At 38.0% G+C, this 14,693-nt stretch overlaps 1 protein-coding gene across 5 annotated transcripts in view; it reads left to right on the top strand.

Moving 5' to 3' along the window:
- sptan1 (spectrin alpha, non-erythrocytic 1) overlaps nt 1–14,693 on the top strand; it is a 70,442-nt gene that overhangs the window by 36,958 nt on the left and 18,791 nt on the right. For 3 of the 5 annotated variants that reach the window (XM_062031495.1, XM_062031492.1, XM_062031491.1), the window contains 8 exons: nt 909–1,053; nt 1,121–1,302; nt 1,478–1,577; nt 4,470–4,667; nt 5,045–5,191; nt 5,268–5,371; nt 7,354–7,516; nt 8,568–8,582. In XM_062031495.1, coding sequence (XP_061887479.1) covers nt 909–1,053; nt 1,121–1,302; nt 1,478–1,577; nt 4,470–4,667; nt 5,045–5,191; nt 5,268–5,371; nt 7,354–7,516; nt 8,568–8,582 — 1,054 coding nt within the window. The remainder of the gene's footprint in view (nt 1–908; nt 1,054–1,120; nt 1,303–1,477; nt 1,578–4,469; nt 4,668–5,044; nt 5,192–5,267; nt 5,372–7,353; nt 7,517–8,567; nt 8,583–14,693) is intronic. The other 2 variants (XM_062031496.1, XM_062031493.1) reach the window with 1 other exon arrangement.

The raw sequence follows: 14,693 nt of genomic DNA, 5'->3' as shown, positions 1-14,693 counted from the left end.
GATTGTTGGTGAACACAGACGACTCTTTAAGTAGTATTTGTCAAAGTTTGCGTACCAGTACATTGTGTCCAGCAGGAAACGTGTTTGAAAAGTCATATATGCTGAAAACATATGTGTCTGTTGAAGGTTGGAAGTTTTGTGCAACCAACAAATCAGACACTTGAACAATTTTAGCAGAAGATTTGACAGCATAGTTTGAATTTCCAGGATGGTGGAATGTGTTGAAGGTGGAATGGTTTGAATCGGTTGAAAAATGTGGGAATTGTGGAACTTTGAAAAATGTCCTATTCATTTCAATGGGAATTTCATGGACATTTGGGAATTTCGGCAAAAGCGGGAATTTTTTTGGAAAATGTTAAAAGACTTGAATGTTCTGAATTAGTTGAAATGTTTTGGTGTTGGAATTGTTGAAATTGGTCGAGAAATGTTGAAGTAGTACCATTTTTAATTGAGAAATGGTATTAGGAATTCCAGTAATTTCTGGAAAATTGGGAATTTTTAGAGTTCAAAAAACAACTTTGTTTATTGTCCTGATTAAGAGGAATGTTTGGACGGTGCAACTGTTGAAGTGGGTTGAAAGATGTGGAAGGTGTAGTCGCCAGAAAAAAGGGTGAAAATAGGGCTTTGGAAAACCAGGAATTCTGGAAAATCCTGGAATGGTTTGGAACTTTGAAGAAAGGTAGTTTGAATTTCCAGGATGGTGGAATGTGTTGAAGGTGGAATGGTTTGAATCAGTTGAAAAATGTGGGAATTGTGGAACTTTGAAAAATGTCCCATTCATTTCAATGGGAATTTCATGGACATTTTGGAATTGCTGCAAAAGTCTTGTTGCTTAAAACTTCCTTTATTTGGACAGACCCATCATTAGATGTTTCACTACTAAATAATGAGCAATCTGTTTCCCCCAGAGATGCAGATGAAACGAAAGAGTGGATTGAGGAGAAGAACCAGGCTCTCAACACGGACAACTATGGTCACGACTTGGCCAGTGTTCAGGCTCTGCAGCGTAAGCACGAAGGCTTTGAGAGAGACCTGGCGGCTTTGGGCGATAAGGTAACTTTTTTGTTTGGCTCATGTCAAAGGAGTAGACAAGTGTTCTCATGCTGGCTTTCATATCCAGGTCAACTCTCTCGGTGAGACAGCACAACGTTTGATCCAATCCCACCCAGAAGCAGTGGATGACATCCAGGAGAAATGTACTGAGCTTAACACTGCCTGGAGCAGCCTGGTAGGACGCGCTGACCAACGTAAGGACAAACTTGGAAACTCGCATGACCTGCAGCGCTTTGTCTCGGACTTCAGGTGAGAGCAGCAGTTTTTAACACCTGCATGTTACAAGAAACTTAATGTACACACTAATGTACTTTGTCTTTATGTACACAGTAATGTACATTAATATGCCAGTTCTATGATTAACTACATTCCTCCATAAAAACAGCTTGTTTGTTTGTGTTAAACCTGCTCTATTTCTACACAGAGATCTCATGTCCTGGATCAATGGAATCCGAGGATTGGTTTCCTCAGAGGAGTTAGCTAAAGATGTGACTGGAGCTGAAGCCCTTCTTGAACGACACCAGGTGTGGGATGAATAATACTATTTTTTGGCGTTGAATTTCAGTGTTACTTATTATCCCATAACGCAGCTAAATGGCTACTTGGTAAAAACGGTGCCAATACCAGTACTTTAAAAAAAGAAAACAAAAATGTTATCAAAAGACATTGCCCTTTTTTATTTTAGTGGAATTTTGTGACATACAAGTTGAACAGAATAGTAATTTAGGTACTTCAATAATACAATTGACCCATTAACCAATATGAAATCAGATCTACAACAAATTGTTCTAATTATCATAACAAAACTAGCAGTAATACACAACACTGGGAATGTTTTGGTAATATTTTACTGTACTTGAAGTGTATACATTCCACTCATTATTTGCAAAAATGTAGCTCTTTTGGAGCAGAAATAGATCATTGTGTCAATGTTGTACTAGCATTACAATTGTGTGGTAGTTCATTCTAAAAGTAAGAGTTGTGTATTCTTTAAAAATAAATAATTACGTACAAGATGTTGATACAGCATCGCCTTCAAGCACTTGTTGCAGGTGGCTGACTCAGCATTTTTCGGTGAAGTACAAGCACACTTTCCTGTGTCTCTTGAGTATTTTAGCGATATGCTCACAAGTGTAATACGTCACCGCAGTTGACTCACCACTAACTGTACCCTAATTTTTCACTCTTTTCAGTGCCACTAAATTAATAGTAATTGTAGCACCTAATTAAGGCACTGATGTTTACTACTTTTTTCCTAAAATCTTCCGTTTATGTTAACGCTGTTGCCTTTATGCTACTGGCTTTCGCTACCCATTTTTATTTATTGTTATCTTGTTAAGTGTTATTAGGCTGGTATGTTGGGTAAAACAAACATCTGCTCAGTGTGAACACTCATACCTTCCTTGGTGCACAAACAGCCCACTTTCACCAACAGTGGGCCAAGCGACGGGTCTGGGGTACTTGTTTGGTTGATGTGAACTCATTTCAACAATGAATACAGTATGAGGGTTTTTCAAGGTCTAAAGCATGGGTGTCAAACTCTGGCCCGCGGGCCAAATTTGGCCCACCGTGTAATTTCACTTGGCCCTTGAGGCAATATCAAATTAACACTAAAGCTGGCCCGCCGATCCTCCCGGGATTCTTCCAAACGCCAGCCAGCCAGCCAGCCAGCCAGCCAGCCAGCCAGCCAGCCTAACAAGTGCTGGCCCAGTCACATAACATGTGCGGCTTCTGCGTGCACACACATTAGAATGCAACGCATACTTCATCAACAGAGATACAGGTTACACTGAGGGTAGCCTAATAAAAAACTATAACACTGTTAGAAATATACGCCACACTGTGAATCCACACCAAACCAGAACCCTTTGTAGCACTAACTCTTCCGGGACACTACAATTTGTGTGTGTGTGTGGGGGGGGAGGTTTGGTGGTAGCGGGGGTGTATTTTGTAGTGTCCCGGAAGAGTTAGTGCTGCAAAGGATTCTGGGTATTTGTTCTGTTGTGTTACGGTGCGGATGTTCTCCCGAAATGTGTTTGTCATTCTTGTTTGGTGTGGATTCACAGTGTGGCGTATATTTCTAACAGTGTTAAAGTTTTTTATACTGGCACCCTCAGTGTAACCTGTATCACTGTTGATCAAGTATGCGTTGCATTCGCTTGTGTGTGCGTACAGAAGCCGCACATTTCTTGTGACTGGGTCTGAACGATGTTGGAATGGATGAAAAGCAGACGTGACGATAGCTCGTGGAGTACGTTAAAGGTTAATGTGTTCAACCTTGGCCCGCGGCTTTGTTCAGTTTTAAATTTTGGCCCACTCTGTATTTGAGTTTGACACCCCTGGTGTAAAGTATGGCTGTGACAATTATTTGATTCTATAGATTTAAATCAATCATTTAATGAATAGTAAAATAATAAATATAACTTTGAAAATTCACACTGCTCAGAGTACCCGGAACTTAATATAGTTTCTGCAATGGCGCTGCAATAGAGCGCACATGAGTGTGTGTGAGTGCTGTGATGTGTGTGTTGGGGTGAACATCAGAGATTTTGTATTTATTTTTCATTAATGCAAACATGTTAAGATTGCACTTTCAATGTTGATGATGTGCATTTATTACTAAAAAGAATGAAGGTTACAATAGGCAGAAAAATCCTTTATTTCAACTATTTTCCCTTAAGTACACATTGAGACCATAAAGTGTGTTTTATCTGATTAATTGATTGCTAAAATAATCAATTGCTGCAGCACTAGTTTAAAGGCTTCATTATGCTTCATTGTAGTCACTATGCCCACCCTTCTGATAGCCTCAATCTATTTCACAAAGGTGAGCTGTGTAACCGTTGCATGAGTCCAGGCAGAAGATGGGCTTATTTTGAATGCTTGTTTGAGCGTTTGGGCTGTGGAAAACTTGGCGATTATGAAGCTATGTAATTGGGGAATAAAGAAACTATTTGAGAACTAAATTTTTTTGTGCAAAACAAACAAGCGTTACTGGAAGCAACACACTCAGTAATTATTTGCAGAAAGTACGCAATACATGTAGCCAACAGTTGCCATGCAAATTTTGAATAACTTGCTTTCTGTCATACAAGATTTATGCATTTGAAGTATAAATTTGTGACTTCGGCTCTCCTGTTCTGGGGGAAACCCTCTTCAGAATAGGCTGACCAATCACGGCTCTGCGGTCCGCATCGCGTTTAACCTAAGAATGGATTTTTTTTGGGAGAGTGTGTCAAGATCCATCAGGGGGAAGAGCAAGTCGTGTACGCTTGTGCTTTGACACTGTATTATAATGAAGCCTCTCTCTAGGCAAGGCAGCCCTCACACTTTGTAAACTTTGTGTAAACAAAACCTTTATAGTACAACAAGCCATCATGTGCTCACTTTTTTTGTCCATATGTCCATGTTTGCAGGAGCACCGCACCGAGATCGATGCTCGTGTTGGTACCTTCCAGGCCTTTGAGCAGTTTGGACAGCAGCTTTTGGCTCAGGGTCATTATGCAAGTCCAGACATTAAGCAGAGACTGGAGGCTTTGGACAACGAGCGTGCAGACTTGGAAAAGGCCTGGGTGCAGCGGCGCATGATGCTGGACCAGTGCCTCGAGTTCCAGGTAAACAATGGATTACTAGAACTGTGTCGCCAAAACTTGTTTGCTTCTTGTGTATGCAAAGCAGGAACAATATCTTTACTCTTTATTACTCTAATGGAAAAACTTTCATACTCGCAGCTTAACAGTTCCCTGATATTGTCAACCAAAGCAACGTGTTGGCACATAAAACAACGTTTTAGATGGCCAAACACTTGACAAGCCTAAAACAAATAGAGAATAAGTATTGTTGGATGTGTATTGTTTAAATTTAACATCTGTGTATCGATGTATGCAATAGCTAAGTTCGTATGTATTTATGATACAAGAGCTGCATTCAAGTAAATGTATGTGTTTAACATCTGTATTCAACTATTAATGTGCATTGATGTCTTCAACAGCTCTTCAGCAGGGACTGTGAGCAGGCTGAGAACTGGATGGCAGCTCGAGAAGCCTTCCTTGCAAGTGATGACAAAGGAGACTCTCTTGACAGTGTTGAGGCGCTCATTAAGAAACATGAAGATTTTGATAAGGCCATAAATGTGCAGGTGATTGTTGCATGCTTTTGTAACCTTCAGTGATGACTGCTTTTGTTTCTACAAATCAATCCGTCTCAATACACAGGAAGAGAAAATAGCTGCTCTGCAATCCTTTGCTAACCAGCTGATTGGGGCAGACCATTATGCCAAACCTGAGATCCTAAATCGCCGTAATGAAGTCCTTGACAGGTTGGTATTATTTTCACATCACATTTGTTTCACTTAAATATATTTTTATTTAAAGACACAGCAAATACACTGCAAAAAGTCAGTGTTCAAAACCAAGAAGAAGAAAAAAAAAATTAGGGGTATTTTATCTGAACTAAGCAAAATTATCTGCCAATAGAACAAAAAAATTTGGCTTGTCCAGACTTTTCAAAACAAGTAAAATTAGCTAACCTTGATTAACCCAAAAATACCTTAAAATAAGTATTTTCTCACTAATAACAACTGTACTACTATATGAGTACCGGTACGTATTTTCTATTGTTTCATTGAAAATAAAACAGCAGAGTCCATTTGGCTGTCATCTGTTGTAATATGAGACACAATTGTGTCAAAGTCAGGATTTTTTGTTTATGTTTGAAATTAAAAAAAAGGATTACTTTAAAACAGTACCGGTAGTTTTATACTTGTGAGTGTTGATGACACAGCTTTGCAACAGTTGATATTCTAGTTTCAAGCATGTTTTACTCAATATAGGTCATAAAATCTCAGCAACAAGCTTTCATATCTTACTGAGATCATTTAGGACCAAAACCGTTAAAACAAGTAAAACACTCTAACATAAAATCTGCTTAGTGAGAAGAATTATCTTATCAGACAGAAAATAAGCAAATATCACCCTTATTTGAGATATTTAATCTTACTTTGATTTCAGTTTTGGCAGTGTACCAAAGACTATAAAAATGGGACCCATTACCTCCCTGCTTGGCACTCAACATCAAGGGTTGGAATTGGGGGTTAAATCACCAAAAATTATTCCCGGGCGGGGCCACCGCTGCTGCTCACTGCTCCCCTCACCTGGGGAGCAGGTGAGGGGATGGGTCAAATGCAGAGGATAATCTCACCACACCTAATGTGTGTGTGACAATCATTGGTACTTTAACTTTTAACTTTAAATATCAACTTGAGGCACTTTTTATGTAGAGAGGCTTTAGGACCACTCCAGTAAGCAAACACTTTAACCAATGCAAGGAAAATCTCACATCTAAGTGTCTCCTGATGGCAAAGGCAAAAATTATTTCTGTCTTTAAATGTGGTAGGATAGTGCTGTACAAAAAGGATTGCTGCTAAGGTTGGATGCAGTTTGATAATTTACATTTCTTAAAAGATCCTAAAGTTAAGTTAAAGTTAAAATACCACTGATAGTCACACACACACACACACACACTAGGTGTGGTGAAATTACCCTCTGCATTTGACTCATCCCCTTGTTCCACCCCCTGGGAGGTGAGGGGAGCAGTGAGTGGCTGCGCTCGGGAATCATTTTGGTGATTTAACCCCCAATTCCAACCCTTGATGCTAAGTGCCAAGCAGGGAGGTGTTGGGTCCCATTTTTATAGTCTTTGGTATGACTCTGCCGGGGTTTGAACTCACAACCTACCGACACTAACCACAAGGCCACTGAGCAGATCCTGAGTGTTATGGGGAAAAAAACGGCAAAGTCAAGTGGGGTAGACGCCCAAAAATTCTGCTATATTGACTAAGTTACAGGGCTGTTTGTGGAGAAACACGTCAAAACTCCTTTTACTCCAGATATTTATAATAGTCAATAACTTTTAGCTCCTGTAGGTGTGTTTGGCCAGAAGGAAAATGTATGCAAATTGAGCTGATGACGCTACAGAAGCGACATGCTTTATAAACTGTAAATGCCATTTCAGAATTATTACTTAGGAGTTAATAATACTGCACAACTTATATAACTATAATAAATGAAATATTGTAGACGCACACATGTAATCTGCAAGAGTAGATATTGGTTGATATGTTTATTGTTTAATACAAAAAATACAAATGTGTGCCAAGAGGAAAGCTATGAAGTTGTGGGCATGTTAATAAATATTCTGTCTTACATCCTTCTCAATTCAACACACTTCTTCCAGAAAGTACCGCATGTCTGACATTATCATTAACAAGTGAAAATCCTGACAATTGGCTTGATTTTAAAGATGGCGCCGCCTGAAAACCCAGATGATAGAAAAGCGCTCCAAACTTGGTGAATCCCAGACACTGCAGCAGTTCAGCCGAGATGTGGATGAAATTGAAGCATGGATTAGCGAGAAACTGCAGACTGCAACAGATGAGTCCTACAAGGACCCCACCAACATACAGGTATGCATTTCATTGCAAGAGTGCAAACCCGCATACAATACTTTACACTAGTTAACTGAACGATTACAGAGGTTAAGTGTAAACTAACACTATTTAACTAAGTTAACTTTAAGTTAACACTAGCTCACTAAGTTACAACTATTTAACTGTAAGTTCACACTAGTTAACTGTACCGTGACATGAGTTACGTAAATTAACAGTAGTTAACTGTAAGTGTACACTAGTTAACTAAGTTAACCATAAATAGATGTTGGTTAACACAAGGTAACACTCACTTAACACAAGTTACCACCTGCTAACTGTACACATTAGTTACTAAAAGTTGGTACTAGTTTAAAAAAATAGCTGTTAACACTATCTAACTGTAAGTTAACTAAGTAAACACTGGTTAACACATTTATCTCTAGTTAGCTGTAGGTTCATCCAAATTACCTGTAGTTAATACTAGTTCAATGTAAGTTAGCTATATGTTCACTATATGTTTAACTGCAAGTGGCATAGTAATTACAGTTACTGTAAATTAACACAATATACTACTGTTAACTGTAAAGTATTTACTGTTAATTTAGAGTGAACACTAGTAACATTGGTTAACTAGTGTCACTGTAAGTTAACTAGTGAAGTGTAGGCTTGACACTATAGTTCATACTGGCCCGCAAGAAGACAAAACAGTGCTTCCTGGTCATTCTAATTTTGCTTACTTGTCACTCATTCAGAGCATTGTTATTTAATTTTAATAGAAGTATACCCAAAATACACAGCACCATTTTTAAATGACTTTTCTATTGAGGAAGATAAGCTACCTCCCTCTAGGGGGGGAAAAGTAATTTCCCTTTTGAAGGCTTAGTTCAATTTGTGTCCCCACTTTGGCTTGATTACAGTTCAATAATCAACAACTTTGTAATGAAATGTGAGTGATAAACAAGCAGAAACGGGGGCAAATTATACTGTACATATTTTCTTTTGAAAATGTGTAGTATTTTATCTAATCCGCTTGTGTGTCCTATCTGAATTAGACTAAAAATTGTCTAATGTGTGTGTTTTTCCTTAGCTTTCCAAGCTTCTGGTAAGTTTGAGTATTGTGAGTTCACTAACAAATTAGCAGTTTGAGTTCGCTTAGTGTAGACTTGATGTACAGTGGATATAAAAACACTTACACACACCCTTGTAAATGTTACCTTTTATGATATGGGACATTTCATACTGGAAAAAAAATGGAAGTTCATGTTAAGTAATTCCGTTAAAAGCAAACTCAGATCTGTTTACATTTGGATGTGAGTCTTTTCGCGTGGCCCTTTATCATCATGGTGTGTATTCCCTCGACATTCGTCCTTGCCTGTCATCATCTCTATCACAGTCTATTTAAAGAAGTACACATCTGCTAGCAAATTAAAAGACTTTGTCTGACACCAAATAGACTTCGAGCAGCATAATAGGTTTTAAAAAAAGTTATATTACGCCTGAGCATCAAAGCCAATGTAGTCTTTGAGTGCAGGGCAGTGCACGCAGGCCTATACTATAGGATAGACTTTATTTTATCACATTGGGCAAATGATGTGGTTGCAGTGCTGATAGTTCACAAACAATAAAGTAGAAAACAAAAGGAAAAGAGCAGAACTGATGCAATTTGCTGCCACTTCAGCGGCACCATTTCTATATACAGCTACATAAGTAAAACACAACAAGAAACCAAAAAAATAGAAATAAATAATACACATTGCACACATACAATTGCACCATGCATAGGCAAACAAAAAAACAAAAACACTATTTCAACACCCGTATTATAATGTAAAAACCAATTGTACAGTTCAACAACATTTTAACAAAAATATTTTCACCAGAGCAATCCTTTTAGTGTAGGCGTAACATGAGGAAACATTGTCCTTGAAGCACAAACACTGCTACTAATGTGTAATGGTGGCATGTAAGGCTATGTCTACACCCACACGCATATTTAAAAAAAGCATATTTTTCTTTGTTTGGTCCACAAACAAGCGTTGGAATTTCTCTTTGCTTTCAACGGAATTATAAAATATTATTTGAATATGAACAGTTTATATCGGTGTCACCTTTACATCCCAGAGACCTGGCAGTCAAACAGGGGTTTGTGTACAGTAGACGTTTTATTTCCACTGTAAAATCAACAATGTGTACTTTGGTTTTATAGTAGTGCTAGTTTGTGTCTGTCTTGTCTTGTCACATGTTCGAGTCGTTAAATGATGGACTAACATACAACTTGGCTCATTTCAGGCTATTACTGATTTGAGGGCGACAAGGATCCATTCATACATTCTCTTATTATTCAAAGTGCTTCTTTTTGCCATGAGCACCACAAATACACACAAGTGTGCGCACACACGTTTTGTATTCTACAGACATCCACCAACTAATGGAAAACTTGTGCAAGAAGGGGCTATCATTCTTTTATTCCTCATTAGTGGAAGCAAACCTTTCCAGCCGCACTGTCCCAATTTCCTTACTACTCTATACATATTACTTTGGACTGAAGCAGGACTTGAATTGGTCACATTTCAACCCAGTCCTTACGAACTGATCTACTTGGTCACCTCAGATTGTGCTGCTGGCAAGTTGTATTTACAAGTTTACATGCACTCATCATGGCAACCAATACACACTCTTAAATCTTTGTGTCCTGAAGAGTCCAGAATAACTTGTCATGGTTAAATTAAGGTCTACAGGCATAAAATAAAGCACTCATTGAATCAAATTGTAAAGTCCATTGTTGAAGGTTTTCGAAGCCAAGAACTACAGATAAATTGGTTTACAAAATAAAACCAAATCTTTCTGTTGACCTGACACGGTTAGGATCATGTTTTTTGTGTGCTTCAAATCAGTTTGAAGCGTAGATAGCAGATGCGTAGTGGCAGATGGAATCACAGAATTGGCCAATAAAAACGGAATTGACATAATGTGACTGAAATGCGGTCATCATGAAGAGAAAGAACGTTTGTCTGGGAAAATCGTGTTAACAGGGACGCCGCGTGTACCTCTTCACAAACACTCAACTGATTCAGTCAAAACTAAACTTTATACCCACCTCCATGGAGCCGCGCCAGCACTTAAGCCAGTTGTCCAGCTCCCTTCTCAGGCCAACTCCTTGCCTGCCACGGGTACTCAAACACAAGTGTGCAAAAAAACTATAAAGCTCATTACTTACTCCAATGAGTCGAACAGTTCCCAAATTACTTCTACGTGTCAGGTGATATGTTTATTTTTATATTTTATGACTACTTTTATAACCCCATTATTTACTTTTTACTTTTTAAATTTGATCTCAATTCTGTACACTGCTGCTGGAATTTTAATTTTCCTGAGGGAACTCTCCTGAATTAATCAATAAAGTACTATCTATCTATCTATCTACTTGTTGTCCAAATGCTGAGTCAAAAGCACAGAAAAAAACATTGTTCTAATGCTCACCAACTGGCTGTTGTTGACAGAACTACCGATGCCAGGGATTGTAGCACCTCATTGCGTGTTTACGTAGGTTTCTCCGACGCACAATGACACAACTCAAACTTTTCCAAAATACTTTTTCGACTCCCGAGTGATTTAATGCTTTGGTCAAAGTCTGCATTTGGCTATTTACACATACACCAATTTGCTTGAGAACCTATATCTCTCCTTGTAACGACTTTATCACCAATCTCATCTGTTTATGTTCTTCAGTTCTGTTAGCGACTTAGCACAGCAGCGAGCGAGAGCTCCTCTCTGCTGGTGTGTCAAATGTTTAGCTACTCCTTGACTTCAAAGTGCCTCTCCTCATAGTCCGTGACGACTAAGCTAGTATATTGGCTGGGTGGCTGAACAGTCGTCTCAAACTGAATAGCCAGCGGCCTTCACCGCAGTGAGCGAGTAGAAGCTCCAGCTATTCCCGCGCACATGTGTGAGCCTATAAACCTAACGTTGCTGAACAAAATTACCGAAAACTGCTTTGAAATAGTAACGATTAACTAATTACTTTATTAGAATAAGCAACACGTTACGTTACTGCTTACAACAAACATAATCTGAGTACTCTCAACACTGGTTATCTAGTCACTGGTTATCAAGTCATAACACACTTAGGCAACCTTGAACACTTTGCATGTTTTGTTTAAGATACTGGTATATACCGTATATCGCCGTTCGGCCTAAAAATACCAATATCAGTTTTGTTACATATCGCCCAGCCCTACTTATGTTTGTTATTTTACTTTAAAGCATAAAAACTGAAAGCATTTATTGGTACGTGATGTTATGTTACATTATTATGCTTTGACTTGAAATAATGGGCAAAATTGTCCAATTATATTTTGTGTCAATAAATGCAAGGATGTTTGCATTCATTTCAAGGGTCAGAGCTTGAGGAGTTATTTTTAAGTTTAATTTTGTAAAAACCAAACTGATAAATGGTCCTGGTGGATTATTGGGATATGTGGTATTCTGTGGTGTTAAATATAACAATGTACACCGAACCAAACCGAAAACACAAACCATAATAACATCCGAACCGTGCATTTTGTGAACCGTTTCACCCCTACTGAGAAGTGTCAATCATGGTTGTTGTGTTGACCGTGGGACTGCTACAGTGTACATAGTGGATACACTCCTGAACAGGGTTTCCGTAGGTCATTGAAAAGCATTAAATGTCTTCAAATGGAATTTGGGAAAATCATGGCCTTAAATGGCATTAAAAAGATTAAATTTAATGTCCACAGGCATTAATAAATTAATACAATTGTCAATAGGTCAATTGATGGAACGACGAATGAAAATTAACTCAATAACTTTGTCGTCATCGATAAATTGCACGGCACTGGCTTTCAAACTGGATATAAGAGGTCTCACTCTGTACATTGCTCTCTGCACCTAAGCACATATATTCGACAATGTAATTACATGAACAGAGTGAGCCTTTTGTCAGTCATCCACGATTCTTGTTTAGGTATGCGCAGGCGGGATCTACTTGCAATCCTTTTCCACACGTTTTCCTGTGTGAGCAACCACAACTCTTTTTGACTAGCCATTAGCTTCCTGTGGGTAGTAGGGGTTGTAGTAAACATTGCAATGGCATCTGCACTCACTTTTAATGTTGGAGCTGGATCTACCCAGTAAATCATTTTGATACATAGACACTGTAGGAGAAGACGTTCACAAAGGTGGGCTGTGCGAACCCCAGAAATGATCCTGTATTAAGCTGACGAGTCACAACTCTTTTCTTTTTTTCCAGCTTTATTTCACGAACAATGCAACATAAAAGTCAACATATATAAGTAAACATGTCTTTAAACTTGTTTTTCTAAATATATACATATAAATAATTTTCCTCTTTAACAGCAGTTAATAGAAGCAAAACTACCATAAGGAAAGAATAAACAAAAGAAACTTGTGCAAGGGATAACAAAAGAAAATAGAACCAAAAAATAAAAGCATCGTATTACATTTTGGGGTTTTTTGTCTTTGAATGGTCTTTAAATAATGCCTTTTAGGGTCTGGGCATTTTTCATTACCTTTATGTTTTTCTTAGTCAATTGTGAACACTGACGCAAAGCTTTTGCTTGTTTACTTATTGTAAACAATTAAGTGATTGACATTCCAAATAAGATAGTAAGAAAATACTACAGTAATGAGAGATAAGTTTATTGCGTTTGAAAGGGTTATGAACACCCGGATACCTGGAATGATACATCCTGTGTACGTTCTCAATTAAATCAATCAATTTTGTCTATACAGACAATTTTAATTACTGTATGCAGTTGGACATGGGCATTAAATTAGTTTTAAGTGTCATTAAAAAGATTAGATTAGCTGATACCTGCAGATTTCCTGATGAAGTACTACAAATTATTTAATCTCTTTTTCCATCACGGCATTCATCCTAATTACAAATCAAAACAGCTTTAAGACTGGAATACAGCCCACTAACTTGTTTCTTGGATCTATTTAAGTCCGTAAATTATGTATAATTGTAACCCTGTATAAAATCAATTAAAACTTGCACCCAAATCAGTAATTTTTTTTTTTAACCTTCAAAGACAGTTGGTTATAGTATCATTACACCCTGAGAAAGATACTGTAAATGATGAAGGGCACATGTAATTATGATATGTACGCCATGATGAGTGCAAGTGTTTATTCTGGGTTCGTAACTAAAATCCATAGATTTGTTTCTTGTTGTTGCCACTGTTTTGTGTCTGTTTTAAGCTTCAAAGTCTACTGACACTACTATATTAATTACATGCAAACTAAATAATTATGTTTTTTATTAATTTGGAGACCGAAGGCTTTGCTTCTACCTCAATTAGCTTACTTGGGGCCTGATTTACTAAGATCCAAATACCTCCTGCTAAACAGTGTGTGCAAAAAATAAAATAACGTGTGCTATGAGTGGGTATGTTGCGTGGGATCTACTAACACTGCGTGTACAATTAGAGAGCAGTGCACACCGCCTTATTTAAATGAGGGCTTTGCGTGCATACTGGACTTTTACCACAGAGACGATCATTTTCTGTAAATTCATGTTATCATGCTCCTACCTACGTGCGATGTGTTGAACCAGCAGCACACATCTATAATCTGTAGCACCTTTTCTGAATCGCAATCTAGACAACAGAAACATGCGCACATTGACACTTGTCTCTGTGCACAAGGATGTGGATTGCATCAAAAGTGCATTTGTGTGTCTCGAATTATTGAAATGCAAGAAAATGCACAATGAAAGACTTATTTTCATGAAGGAGATATATTGTACTAATATATTTCCTAAATATAAAAAAAAAACACTCCATAACGCATCAATTGAATGAATTTTAATCAGCCCCTTAAGTCATCCAGCAGCTATAAAAATTATAAAAGGAAATTGCTGACTAGATGATTTGTCTGTTTTTTTATTTCTGGCAGTCCAAAATGTTGACGCACACACACACATAAGACGGAGGATTCTAGCACTGATCCCGCAGCTGTGTGTGGAACTGTCAGTTCGTACGTCTTTCTGACACGTGCTAAATAAAAGACAAAATAGTACTTACAAAACAGTAACGAGTGTTGATTAATCACATTGCTTGAGCTAAATAGAGTTTTTCCGCTCAATTAACAGACACAATCCATTTTGAACACGTTTAGTAGATCAGTTTGCACGTGTTTTAGTACATCCAAACCTTTAGTAAATCAG

This window comes from Entelurus aequoreus, linkage group LG21 (assembly GCF_033978785.1).
Source record: "Entelurus aequoreus isolate RoL-2023_Sb linkage group LG21, RoL_Eaeq_v1.1, whole genome shotgun sequence".
NCBI lineage: Eukaryota > Metazoa > Chordata > Actinopteri > Syngnathiformes > Syngnathidae > Entelurus > Entelurus aequoreus.
The sequence above is the reverse complement of the archived record's forward strand: the minus strand, read 5'-3'. Positions and strand labels throughout refer to the sequence as shown.